Source organism: Piliocolobus tephrosceles, chromosome 7, assembly GCF_002776525.5.
Source record: "Piliocolobus tephrosceles isolate RC106 chromosome 7, ASM277652v3, whole genome shotgun sequence".
Lineage (NCBI taxonomy): Eukaryota > Metazoa > Chordata > Mammalia > Primates > Cercopithecidae > Piliocolobus > Piliocolobus tephrosceles.
Window position 1 is genome coordinate 82,420,079 of NC_045440.1, and position 14,261 is coordinate 82,434,339.

Genomic DNA, 14,261 nt, shown 5'->3' on the forward strand with positions numbered 1-14,261 from the left:
ACCCAAAGTGAGAGTCTAACTCTATGTTCTTATAAAAAAATAAATGCTTATTGTCAGGGAACTAGTCCACCTCTTCTGGCCTCTCCATATCGTGGTGTTATGTATAGGATAAGTTTGCAGAAAATGAAAACCTTTGGACTTATTTTTAAAGAGAGAATCACAAACAGAATTATATTAACAGCAACATACACTTCGGCAGATTTTGTCTTACTATAAAATGTAAGCATGTGATTTGTAAATTTCAGTCTATGTACAGGAAATCTCAATAATCTGGAAAGGTGCTTCATAACTTCTACAAGAGGTGGGAAAAACATACAGATGACACATACACAGACATGCACATTCACACACACAGTACCTTGGAAAACTCATTATCACTTTTGTGTATTTTATAAGCTGAAATCCTTTGGATATTTTATTTGCATCAAAAATTTTACTGGTGAGAAAAATAAAAGTTTGGAAACCATGGCAATAAAATTTGAATCTACTCATGTACAAGACTGTTGTCACTTTTCTGAATGAATATGATGGAATTATTTGCACTGAATTCTGGAGAGATATTCAAAATATTTTGAGAGAGAGAGAGAGAAAGAGAGATCACATATACATAACTTTCATTATAGTATATTGTTATAACTGTTCTGTTTTATTATTAGTTATGGTGCCTAATTTAAAAATTAAACTTTATTGTAGGTATATATGTATAGAAAAGAAAACATAGTATATATAGGATTTGGTACTATCTGTGGTTTCAGTCACTCGCTGGAGGTCTTGGAATGTACCCCTGTGGATAAGGGGGAACTACTGTATATACTCCTCTCATGCAATGCACTAAGACAGAGCAGGTATAAAATGTGAGCACTTGGGCCAGCTGGCTGTGGACAATTTCACTACATGTAAAACTACCTTAGGTTTCTGAGATACACCTACTTAACTGTAGCTATGACAAAGAAGGATTTAATATTTAGTAATGGTACATACTTGTTATCTCCTACCTAGGGAAATTCATAGATATCCCTCTTTACCTTGAATTATTATGAAAGATTTTATTATTTATATCGGAACAAAACAATTATGCAAATTTCCCATTTCCTTCACTCAATTATGACTAAGAATATATCATAAGCACAATGAATACATCATTATATCACCTTCTAAATCTAAAAAAAGTTTATTTAACTAACATAACCATATTGAATAAAATCAGCTTGGGAGCAAATTAGTTGCTTGCTAAATCATGGAAAACAACAACATCTTTTTGAACAATATATCCAACAGAATGTTGTAGAGTTCAATGCAAACTTCAGTCCAGGTCAACGCCTCTTGGCTTATGCTCTCTCATAAACTCTGGTGGAAGTGACGCCTTTCATGATGCATTCCTAGATACAGAAAACAATTCTTGGTCAATCACCGCGACTAAACTATGGATTTATTTATTGTAGCTCTCAATGTTGGGAATAAAACAATATTCATTCAAAAGATATTCATTTCTGGACTTCTATGTATGTACCCATATGTTGTAATAAGATAGGGAGATACAAAGACCAGGAAAATACAAGTTTTCCCCTCCAGGTGCCTTAAAATCTGTATGGTGAGTGAGAAACATAAGCAGAGATAGATAATACAGTGTGGTGGGGGCACCACTGGAGACAGCCTTAGGATGCCTGGAAGCAGGCAGAGAATACTTCCTAGAAGACAGCATGCCCTTGTTGAGCTCAAAAGCATGAAGGGCAAATGACAGAGTGGAAGCATAATTCCAATAAAATCATCTTTCTGTTTTAGATAATCAAAAGGAAAATCTGTTTCCTTAAGTGGAATAGTGATCATGAGATGACCTAGCAGTAAGATCCAGAATTAAGTAGCCAGAAGATACTCACGATCACCAGTTTGTCATCCTCTCGTTTTCTCTTTATGGTGGTTGATTTTCCATCCCATTTCTGCACATGTACCAGGACACCTCCATCTAAGGTTATGGTGCTCTGTAGGCATAAGAAAACGTGATTACAATTTGCATATGGAGGCAGAAAATAAAATTTAAAATACGGTGTCTTTGTTCAAAGGAATATTTTGAGGTAATTAGTAATTCTAAATGACAATATATTGCAACAAGAAAAAAAATGAGTCTCAAAACCAACAACATAACCACTTATAGATATGTTATGTCCAGAGTGTTATACTAATTACATAATTGGAAAAATACTGTGAAGGAATATAAAAAAGAAATTTACATTGAGATGGTAGTAGTATGGGTGATTTCTCTATTTCTTTCTTCCATTTTTCTAAACATTCTCTTATATTATTGTAATATTTTAATTCCCTTGAAATACTCTATGTATTGTATGACTCAAATAAATTATGTTAATCATTTTTTGTTAATATGGAGACAGGCCAGGTGTGGTGGCTCACAACTGTAATTCCAGCACTTAGGGAGGCCAAGGCAGGAGGATTGCTTGAGGCCAAGAGTTTGAGACCAGCCTGGACAACATAGTAAAACTCTGTCTCTACAAAAAAATTAAAAAATTAGCTGGGTGTGATGGCACACAGCTGTGTTACCAGCTACTCAGGAGGCTGAAGTGGGAGAAATACTTGAGCCCAGGAATTCAAGGCTGTAGTGAGATATGATTGAGCCATGTCACTGCAGCCTGATTGACAGAGTGAGACCCTGTCTCTAAAAATAATAATAATTTTTTTAACATGAGGGCAACTTAAGAAAATGGGGAAAAATTCACCAACTCTATATGTAAGGAAACACAGTTTAGATGTAGGAGTTCAGGGATCTTTGGCTTATGATAGAATGGTTTTCCTCCTTTTATCATAAAATGATTTCTTATAAGCAGTGGTGATTTAGAAACCAGGCATGTACTCTGTGCCAGTTCCTTATTTCTCACCTTGACTTTCCTGTCATCTGCGGTGACTTCGTCAAATTCCTGGCCCAGTTTGAAGGAAATCTCAGTATTTTTAAAGGTACTTTCAGATTTAATGGTGATCACATCCCCATTCACACTGATGATCATGTTAGGTTTGGCCATGCCTGCCACTTTCCTGGTGGCAAAGCCCACTCCTACAGTTAGGAATAGAAAAGATGTCAGGTTGACACATACTTAGCCAAGCCAGACAATGTGTGTCTGCCCACAGGTGTGTGTGTAAGAGGAAAAAGACACAGTGAGTTTCTTAAAGGCCTAATTTAAACAGCGCCTGCAGATAAAATCAGGTTAATACTTAAACACACACACACACACACACAAACACAACCTCTGAGAAACAATAGGTGTAGGCCTATTCTTTAAATTTCCCTTTCTTTGGTCTGGATACACCTTCTCAGGAGACCCATTGTTTATTTTCAACAAAAATATGTATAAAGGTTAAATCTTTGGGAAGATATATATTTAAAATGTTAGCCACTATTGTTTTTCTCTCTTAATAAAATACTTGACCATTCCATCTTAGATACTCAATATTACATTTAAGAAGGCACAAAGACAGAATTTTCAACAGAATTTTGGGGGTTAATGTAGAGTTATTTAGTTAAATGTTTGTCAGTTTTGAGTGTACAAAAGTCACATTTCATAGCATTTGTTGCCAAGTCTACTTCTCTGTGCTTCTTTCTCAAATTACTCCACCATGAGATGAAGATTTTGATGAATTTATACAAAAGGTAAAATGTTTCCTACATTTATAACATTTTAGAATGGTGATATCATTCCTAATAATTTATAGGGGATATTTAAAAAGGGACTAGTCATCAAATGTGAAAACTTTAACATTTAAGAAATCAGTGTTTCTTAGTTTAGAATAGGTTAGAAGCCAATACTTAGATTTCCAATTGCCTAAGTTGTGAACTTTTCTTTCTTAAAAAGGAGAATATATTTTCTTGTGCAAGGTATGGAATGAATAATTTACAGCCAAACATAGCAGTAACTTGCTGTCACTGTGTATGTCATGCAGAATTTATTAGTCATAGATGTGTTGAATTTCTTAAACATGTGCATGTAAATCTAAACTCTTTCTTTGACTAAAGGCAACCAAAGGTTAGAAATTGGGAAGAACTGGGAGAGACACATAGTGCAAAATAAATAATTCTGAGGCTCTGATTTCACTGTCTGTCTGAAAAATGGCCACAGGTGTGTCTTCAAGTCCTGGCTCTGTTACAAAATATAACATTAAATGTATGGAGTGAGTCCACTTAGTGAATGGGGGCAAAACTGAATGTGATTCTAGAATGGCTGACCTTTGGAAAAACCATAGTCTCCATTTGCTTGATTTTGCTTTTATGTGACTGATGAAGATCATACCTGTTCACTCATCCTCAATTTCATGCAGAAGCTGTTTTATTGACTTTAATTATCATCAGTCCTTTATAATTTAAAAACACAGTGTTATTAGAAAATATAAATATTAAAAGTATAAAATTTTTCTAAAAATAAATAGTTAAATGGCCCCAAATCCTGGCATTTCTGCATCAGTGCATATTAATTAGTTCATTGACTCACTCTAGTTTATCCTAGAAAGTCTCCCTCATGCTAAAGTCACCAATTTTCCTATCATCTAAAAACAAGAAACATAGTTACAGACAAGCAAAAAAGTATATGCTGTATAATTTACAGGAGGGTTAAGTGTTTTGAGATTTAATAATTACATTCTAAACCCTAAGATTGCATAAAATTCCTCCCCAGTTTGCTAACCCCAGTTCTGACTTTCATGGACTGTCATGCATGGGGTTGAGGGAGAAAGGCTTTCAAAGTAGAAGCTGCCTGAGAGAGAAGTCGTCTCTTCTACTTTACCTCCATAGTTATCTGAGAGACATTCATCCAATGACATGCTGACAATGTTAATAGCATCTAAAAAATTAAAAACCTCTACTATTAAAGAAGAGGTATGTTATGTACGTAACATTCTCCTTTTAAATTGGTTGATAATTCTATGGCATCCTATGTCATTTCTAGTCAAAGGAAGTATTTAAGCCGTTTAAGAAACATATTTCTGAAATTAAAATTTTTGTCTATCATAAAACAACCACATATTTTAGTAGATTAACAATGAGACAAGAAAATAATTGGCTAACATACAGTTATTGAAAAAGAACATTGCATTAAGGGAACTAGAGTGCTTTCAGTTTCAAATGAAAATTATTGCATACTAACTTTTTTCCAAGTTATTGCTTATTTTATATGCAAAAGGGGATGAAAGAGAAACAGGCAAAGAGCTAAGTAAACCAAGGATACCCAACTTTTGCAATTAAAATCAAATCTTATCATTTTTAAAGGCCAAAAACATTCAATTTTAGACACTTTTTAATATTGGTACACCTTCAGGAAGCATTAGTTGTAGCTTTGGTTCAGAATTTCTCTATAAACAAATGATTATCACTTGCTATGTGTGCAGCCTTTCTATACAAAGCAGCATTTTCATTTCTGCCCAGGGCTTCCAGACTTTGCTATAAACATAGCTATAAACTCTTGTTCCCAAAAGAAAATATTATAAATCCAGTCATTCCACAATGCATTTCCTTACCTACTTCTTTCATATAATCATCAAAGTTTTCACTGGAGACAAGTTTCCAGGTACCTACAAAAGCATCACACATTTTGTAAGTTCTAGGACTATTCTTCAAGATGAGAAGGAAGCTGCAGTTTTCAGGAGAGTGCTGTGACCCTCTTGAGTCCAGATAACTTCTTTTTAAAGGTGCTCAGAACATGTGATCTTAGGAATGACCAATTGGGAATGATATCCAATCATTTTCTTCATTACCGGCCTCTGCATTTTTTTCTCTGAGTCATGTTTTTAATAGACATTTCTCAACTTTGGTTCTCCCTGGCAAATAGTCATTGGACTTAGAGTACAAATTATTTTTAAATCACTAACAGGATATTTTAAACATTCCTGTTTTGACAGCTTAATGCTCAGTGCACTGAATTTCCCCCTATTATTCCTATACATATTTATCCCAGTGTAGAAAGGGGAAATTATTTTGAGATAAACTTTGACCGTATTTTGGGGGAGGGTATTTAAATTGCAGTTATGTGGTTCTTTTGAATTGAGGAATTGCTATACATATTTTCTATTATTCCTATACATATTTGTCCCAGTGTAGAGAGGGGAAATTATTTTGAGATAAACTTTGACCTTATTTTGGGGGAGGAGGTATTTAAATTGCAGTTATGTGGTTCTTTTGAATTGCGGAACATAAGAACTGCCTCGGAGATTCTTACATAATTGCAAAGGCTCTTTGGGGCAGTACTGTCTCAGGAATTACCTGGCAATGAAAACAAAATAAATAATGGGATTTAAAAGTACTCCAGATTTCTGATTTCAAATGTTTTATATGAATAAAAAAGTACTTTCAATTCATCCACCAGTAATCTGGACTGTAAATTTCATCAAAATGATAATTTAACCTCACTCTTTCCATCTCCTAAATGAGAGCATAGCATTGATTTCCACAGATCCTTTGAAAAATGGGCCTCATTCTAAAATACTTTCCGCATACTGAGAAAGTGCATTCAATTTCTGAACTGTGTTATAAGTTCTGAATTTATTCAGATCAGAAATGGTGTGGTCGCAAGCTACCAAAACCAATATCCTTCTTTTATACAGTGACCAATTTGTGAAACTAGTTTTCTAAAGTAATCGTGGTTTTCAATTCCCTTTGCCCCATGCAAGAATGATGGAAGATGTTCACATGTGCTGCAAACTCCCACGAACTTACCCAGATTTAGGGGGAAAAAAAAGAAACTGAAATATTTCAGAGTGCTGTATCGCTACACTGTGTATCCCACTGAACAGTACTTGCTGAGCATATGATTGATTCACAAGTCTGTGTAAGTCTCCTGAGGGCGTCCCAAAAATGTTTGTGGCAGGAAATTCTGTAAGCAACAGGATTTTCTGTAGGAAAGCAAGTTGCTATGAAAGCCTGATAAAGTTAGGTTTTGCGTTTGTTAATGGCACAGTAATAACACTCATCTACTATGGACTGTTGCATAGATACATAGACCGTGGTGATGTGCCATCAGGTAGGCTTGCTTTTAGTGATCCACCTGTTTCCCATTGAATAAGACCGTTCAGATGGAAAGTAAATAAAAGTGACAAATCTTAATAGAGGGATGTTTTTGATAATGTTTTAAGTTAATTTTCTTCAGACAGGTTTTTAAATGATTGAATTTGAATACATACTTTGTGTATTGTAACACTGCAATTTGGTTTTTAAAAATTTTTTTTTCTATAGATTTAGGACTACATGTGCATTTTTGTTACATATGTATATTGAGTAGTAGTAATAATTGGACTTTAGTGTAACCATCACCCAAATAGTGTATATTGTACCCAATCGATAATTTCTTTCTTTCCTTCCTTCTTTCTTTCCTTCTTTCTTTTTTTCTTTTCTTTCTTTTCTTTCTTCCTTTTTTGATGGAGTTTTGACTTTGTTGCCCAGGCTGGAATGCAGTGGCACGATCTTGGCTCACTGCCACCTCTGCCTCCCAGATTCAAGCAATTCTCCTACCTCAGCCTCCCTAGTAGCTGGGATTACAGGCACCCACCACCATGCCTGGATAATTTTTCTTTCTTTTTTCTTTTTTCTTTTTTTTTTGAGGCGGAGTCTCACTCTGTCCCCCAGGCTGGAGTGCAGTGGCGCAAACTCCACTCACTGCAAGCTCAGTTGCCTCCCAGGTTCACGCCATTCTCCTGCCTCAGCCTCCTGAGAAGCTGGGACTACAGGCGCCCGCCCCCACGCCCAGCTAATCTTTTTTTTTTTTTTTTTTTTGTATTTTAGTAGGTTTTAGAGATGGGGTTTCACCGTGTTCGCCAGGGTGGTCTCAATCTCCTGACCTCGTGATCCACCTGCCTCGGCCTCCCAAAGTGCTGGGATTACAGGCATGAGCCACCGCGCCTGGCCAATTTTTCTTTTTTTGGTATTTTTAGTAGAGACAGGGTTTCGCCATGTTGGCCAGGCTGGTCTCAAACTCCTGACCTCAGGTGATCCACTCGCCTCAGTCTCCCAAAGTGCTAGGATTGCAGGCGTGAGCCACCATGCCCAGCCCCAATAGGTAATTTCTTATCCCTTGCCCCCTCCCACCTTCCCACCTTTTGGAGTCTCCAATTGTCTATTATTCCACTCTGTATGTCTGTGTGTACACATTGTTTAGCTCCCACTTATAAGTGAGAATATGTGGTATTTGACTTTCTGTTTCTGATTTATTTCACTTAAGATAATGGTCTCCAATTTTACCTATATTGCTGCAAAAGAAATGATCTCATTCCTTTTTATGGCTGAGTGATATTCCATGGTAAATATATATCACATTGTCTTTATCCAGTCATCCATCGATGGACACTTAGGTTGATTCCATGACTTTTTTTATTGTGAATTATTGTTTTAGAGATTGACTGTCCAGTAGTGTAATCTCTGGTCACATGTGGCTCTTAAAATGTGGCTAGTATGACTGAGAAATTGAACTTTTAATTTTACTTAATTTTAATTAAAATGTAAGAAATGATCCTCAATTCAGTTGTTGAAAAACTTTTAAATATGTTTGAACCAATGTGACTATGCCAATCTGCTTTTTCATTGTAAATTTTATGAAATCTAAATATTGGACAAGTGTTTCAGAAGAAAATTTAGATGAATTGAGATGAACTATTAGTATAAAATATATACCAGATTTTGAAGACAATGTAAAAATGTATACTATATTATTAATTTTCTTACATTGATTACATGTTGAAATGACAACATTTTAGATATGTTAGGTTAAATAGAATATATTACAAAATTAATTTAACCTATTTCTTTTTTACTTTCCTAATGTGGCTACTAGAAAATTTTAGATTATATCTGTGGCTTACATTATGCTTCTCTTGGGCTGTGCAGTTTTAGAGTACCATACTAACAGCAAGCTTTGCTGATTTATTCAACATGTGATCAGGCATTGTGCTAACCAATGGGGATTCAACAGTGAGCCAGCCAGGGGAGGCATTTGCTTGCTCTCATGGAGCTTACATTCTAGTACTGGAGAAGGTCATATACAAGGAGACCTTGTGTATGAAATATGAAATAAATAAGCCAATCACAGGTAGTGCTATGTTTCAGAGCCAACAGAATGGGGTACTCTGATGTAATGGCCACTGTGAGGGTTGGAGCACTAGATGGGGCAATCTGGGAAAGTCCGTTAAAGAAGGTAGACAATTGAGCTGAATGATGAGAAGACAGCCACAGGAAGATCAGGAAAGAGATTGTTTCCGGCACAGGAAACTGCAGGAGCTGCTGGTTCTGTTACCTTTCAGAACAATTTCACCCAAACACAGCCACTCTGACATATACAGATATATGTTCCTGGTGAGCAAAGTCCAAGGTTCGTTAAGGAAGGGATTTTTGTTCAGATTAATTCATTGTTAGATACAAAGTAATTACGTATTCAATACAATCCCTGAAGGAAACTGTTCTTAGATGGGTTAGTGAGAGTACACCAGCACGCCTGTAAAAAACAACAACAACAACAAAATTTGAAGAATATATTTGTGGGCCAGTAGCATCATCTTCTATATCAGCATATTCAGTGCCTGGTCATCGCTGGAGAAATGGCGTAGCTGAGATTTTCTAGAAACAACTATTGGCTCTTTTAATGAGTTAATATAAACAAGAATAGTAGTAACCTATAGTAAAGGACCTTGGTAACTTAAACAGCAATGAGACAAGTAAGATGTGAGAAGGTAGTTGAATTCAAAGGAAGACATTTCATATGATCACTTGTTAGGAGTAACAAGGCTTGTTAGAGTTTCTTACCTGAGAGATATTGCCCTTAAAAGCAGCTCAATGTATATCCACTAGGTTTCATCTCGTGTAGGGTAGAGAACTCTTTCTGGATGATAAACTGTCCAGAAATTGAATGCAGAGGCCCAAAACTCGTGCTCTGCAGTATAAACAGGAATGTAAACAACTGTTCTGTTCCTAAAGAAATTATCTTTATCTTGATACCTAAGAGTTACTCTTGCTGACGTGGAGAAAACGGAATGTTTGTTCATCAAATTACTATCGTCTTTCATCACAATGTTGATGGATTGCTATGTGAATGAAGCAATGAAAAATAAGGAGAATCACATGAAAAAACTAATTCAATATTATACGACCTTGGCCTCAATGCTGTTTGAAGGAAATACTTGCTAAGCATTAATGAAGATAATCTGGTCTTCACCAAAATTTTGGTGGTCATCCTTTCTTGAAAACTAGTAGAAATCATACTACTGGCATTTTCAAACATAGTTTCATTGTATAAAATTCACGCTGGCAAATAATTTACAAAAAATCTTTTTGCAAACCTGTTATGCTTAAGGCACTGTACTACGTGGAGGTAAAGGAATATAATAATAAATAAGACATAATTTGTTTCTCTGTTTTGTAATCTATGTTCCCATTCTAGTTACCAGCCTGGGATCAAAGTAACGTACAAAGCCTTTTTAAAGGAGTTTTGTTTTGATAGTGTTCTTGATGTTAGCATGTTTTGTACAGAAGGCACTTGTAGCTCTTCCAATTTTTTTACACTTTTATCACCTTTCCTTAGCATGTAATGTATACAAGATGAGAGGTACACTCACCCCATTCCTGATCTCCCCTCATTCCTGACTTCCCTTCTCCATCCTGAACTTTATCCTGTGCATAACTTAAAGTCCCTGGCACCTGATTCCTCACCAAATACTTGAATTAATAAATTAATTAACAAAAGGAATAAGATATGGATTTAGACTACATATTCATGCTTAATGCTTGTGTATGTGTTTAAACCCCCGCCATGGGCTCCTATTTCAGTTTTAGAACAATGAATACAGTGGCCCTAGGCAGAGTGGATTATAAAGGATAGAGTGAGCAGATGTAAATCTGCTCACAAGGCAAGAGTTAAGAGATGATGGGGGCTGAGCAAGGGTAATGGAATGAGACAATGGGGTAGCAGTGAAAGATATTGAGAAACAATATAGAAAGTATATAGGATGCTTCTTCCCTTTTGGAGGGGCTTAGTACTCAGAAACAAGGTGCATAGGAGACAATTTTCTTTTGACTATGAAGAGAATTCCCACAGAGGTGACTATACTTTCATTCACATGTACCCCAATACAGCATGGACGTGCACACACCAGGTCAGAATGTTTCCTTAGGGCTGTGGGAAGGGGTCTTCAGTAGCCAGAGTTTTGCTTTTCTTTGGGGATGTGGAGACTGGGGACATGGCCCTAGACCCTCAGTGCTTAATAGCCCTGGCTCAGGCCATCTGCCTTGCACTTTGCTCTCCTATGGACAGCTTCCATGGAATGCGTCTCTCTGACCTTTGCCTGTGTTTATTTCTTTTGGAGGAAATGAGGGTATTTTTTTCTGACGATTTTTAAGTGGAAGAGGAAACATACCCTCTCTCTGGATGATGATGAGTAGGGACAAAGCCCTGATGAGGGGGAGTGTTTTCACAGCATTGTATGTCGTAGGTTAAGGAAAGGTTCATGCCGAGGCTCTCCTTTTATTTGAAATAAAGTTCCTTTCTTAATGCATTATTATTACCAATGTTTTGGGGTTTGTTAGCGTTTTAAGATGAAACCCTGACAGGAAAATCAAGCATATTTCGTTTGGTTCTCTCTCCCCATGGACTAGTGGGAACATTTAAGATGAGAATTGTTTCACGTTTCCTATCTGGAGTTTAAGAGGCAAAGTAAACGTAGCTCTGTACAAGTTTGTGTGTCATTTACTGCACAATGAGCGGTCACTGACTTGACTCTAACTTCAAAATGGTGACAGTTTTGGAAAGAGTGAGTAAGCCATAGGCTATGGATCGGTTCAAGGGTGATGCCTAATTATAGACTTAGGTTGTGCCTTGAAGTGTTGCCCAACACTTCACTTGCCCTCTTACTCATTAAAGGGAGTCTTCATACATAGTGTAGTGGGTACAAGAAGGAGCTAACAAAAGAGCTGGCAAAGTGCAGTCTGAGTATAAAGTAGTATGCTCTACTTTGTCTTTACATAATAAAGCAAGCTTCATTATGAACTGACTGGGGGCCAAAGAGAACAAATCCCTAGAAAATGTCCAAGGAGACAGACAGAAACACACACACACACGTAAACATTTCACGTTTGTTCTCTTCTTTGTCTTCATGTAACATTAAGTTATTCCCCTTCTAATTCCCAGGTGTGAGCTCTCTGGGGATAGGGGATATGTCTTACGCATCCTCGTATCCCCAAGGCTTATGTCTGATATGTGGTAGTTCTGTCTAGTTCTTGTTGAAATAGGAGGAAATCAATCAGGTTAATTTAAATCACATTGAGGTATAAATGGCAGATGTAAGTATTTGCATTTAAATCCTGATTGACCCCCTCCCCAATGTTGTTTGTGACAGAGTCCAGGGAGAAATTTCACGTGTGGCCCTCCGAAGCTGTGATAGTATGTAAACTGCTACTTGTTTTTATACGAATTGTTTTCAATCCACAAGGAAGGAACATACCCTGTCTCTTCCAAACTTCTGTTCATAGCCCCACTTTTGCCCATCTCAGTCCATTTACATTTTATCTGCTTTTAAAAATAGCATACATGTTCTGTAATTTAAATTGCACAAATAGAGTTAAATGCAAAGATGACATTGAACCATGTACTCACTAAATGCCTAGTAAGTGCCAGTCACTGTGCTTGATGCTTTGGTCCAAGGATAAATAAAAAAGTGGGGACAGGCACATGAGGACCACTATGGGGTCAAAGGATCATAAGTTAAAAGAAAAAAAAGAAAAAGGCCAGGCGTGGCAGCTTACACCTGTAATCCCAGCACTTTGGGAGGCCAAGGTGGGGGGATCACGAGGTCAGGAGATCAAGACCATGCTGGATAACATGATGAAACCCCATCTCTACTAAAAATACAAAAAAATCAGCCCAGCATGGTGGCGGGTGCCTGTAGTCCCAGCTACTCGGGAGCCTGAGGCAGGAGAATGGCGTGAACCTGGGAGCTAGAGCTTGCAGTGAGCTGAGATGGCACCACTGCATTCCAGCCTGGGTGACAGAGCGAGACTCTGTCTCAAAAACAAACAAACAAACAAACAAAAAAACACAGGATGTGATGGGAGTGAAATAGTACCTCATGCAGCCTTGATCAGGGTGGAGGGTTTCAGCAATGACTTCCCAAAGCCCTGACATCCAAAATAAGGTTGAAGGATGGCTCAGAGTGTGCTGGGAAAAGCAGGGCCCAAGAGGTACTGTTCTACACAGAGAGAACAGTTTATGGGCGCACGTAATAGGAGTCTGGGAACATGAGGGAGGCTCTGCCTTATGGCAACTGGAAAAATGCTGAGTGGCAAGAGTGTGTTTGAGGGGCAGTAGACAATTAGTGTTTAGAGCAAGGAAGGCCTCACGAGCTAGGCTGAACATTGTGGATTTAGCTAAAGAGCAGTATAGAATAACCGAGGAAATTTAGTGAGGTAGTAGCATGGTCAGATTTGAGTTTTTCCGAGAATATCTTGGATGAAGAGTAGAAAATGGACGGGGGTGGGAGTAGGAAATTGGTGGAGATATTTGAAAATAAAATGTACTGATAAATACTCATCCAGAAATTACCACTGAACATTTTGATATACATTCCCCAGACTTTTTGTATATATTAATATACTATTTCATAAATGGCAGTAGAGTCCACACTGCTTCAGAATTGACTTTTTCACTTGAAGAATATTCATAAAATGTATTTAAAATCTACTATGTATCCAGCAGTAGTGTAGGCACTGAGAATACAACCATGTACTCTGAATATGATTCTGTGTCCATAAGTACACTGGTACCATACCATTTTTAACGACTCCAAAGTATTCACTGATGGAATGTATACCATATTATATACCACATATAATCAATATTTTACAGTAAAACATCTTGTTTGTTTCCAGGACTTTTTTGCTGCAGTAGAGAATATTGTACCCCAGTGACCACCACTGTACAATTATCAAAACAGATATTTCCAATGATATCCTTAGGATACATTTTTGGAAATGAAAATGCTAGGTCAAATAAATAGATATTTTAAGACTTTAAAAATGTACTTCCTGAAACCCCGTCTCTACTAAAATGAAACCCCATCTCTACTAAAAATACAAAAAATTAGCCGGGTGTGGTAGCGGACACCTGTAGTCCCAGCTGCTCAGGAGGCTGAGGCAGGAGAATGGTGTGAACCCGGGAGGCAGAGCTTGCAGTGAGCCGAGATCATGCCACTGCACTCCAGCCTGGGCGACTAAGGGAGAATCCATCTCAATAAACTAA

At 37.2% G+C, this 14,261-nt stretch overlaps 1 protein-coding gene across 1 annotated transcript; it reads right to left on the reverse strand.

The window, feature by feature from the left end:
* Positions 1–1,152: 1,152 nt before the first annotated feature.
* On the reverse strand, positions 1,153–5,672 carry FABP4 (fatty acid binding protein 4). Its single transcript, XM_023227813.1, has 4 exons — positions 5,512–5,672; positions 2,889–3,061; positions 1,878–1,979; positions 1,153–1,379 (listed from the first exon to the last, which is right to left on the reverse strand). Exons 1-4 carry the CDS (start codon positions 5,582–5,584, stop codon positions 1,329–1,331), a joined length of 399 nt encoding a protein of 132 aa, XP_023083581.1. The 5' UTR covers positions 5,585–5,672; the 3' UTR covers positions 1,153–1,328.
* Between the last annotated feature and the right edge of the window lie 8,589 nt (positions 5,673–14,261).

Bases quoted from the DNA above. Each gene is read 5' to 3' on its own strand.
- FABP4 (XM_023227813.1), bottom strand. From the start codon at position 5,584: ATGTGTGATGCTTTTGTAGGTACCTGGAAACTTGTCTCCAGTGAAAAC. The intron at 1,980-2,888 runs GTGAGAAATAAG...TTATGCCTACAG, and splicing joins CAGATGACAGGAAAGTCAAG to AGCACCATAACCTTAGATGG. The intron at 1,380-1,877 runs GTGAGTATCTTC...TTCTGTATCTAG, and splicing joins AGGATGACAAACTGGTGATC to GAATGCATCATGAAAGGCGT.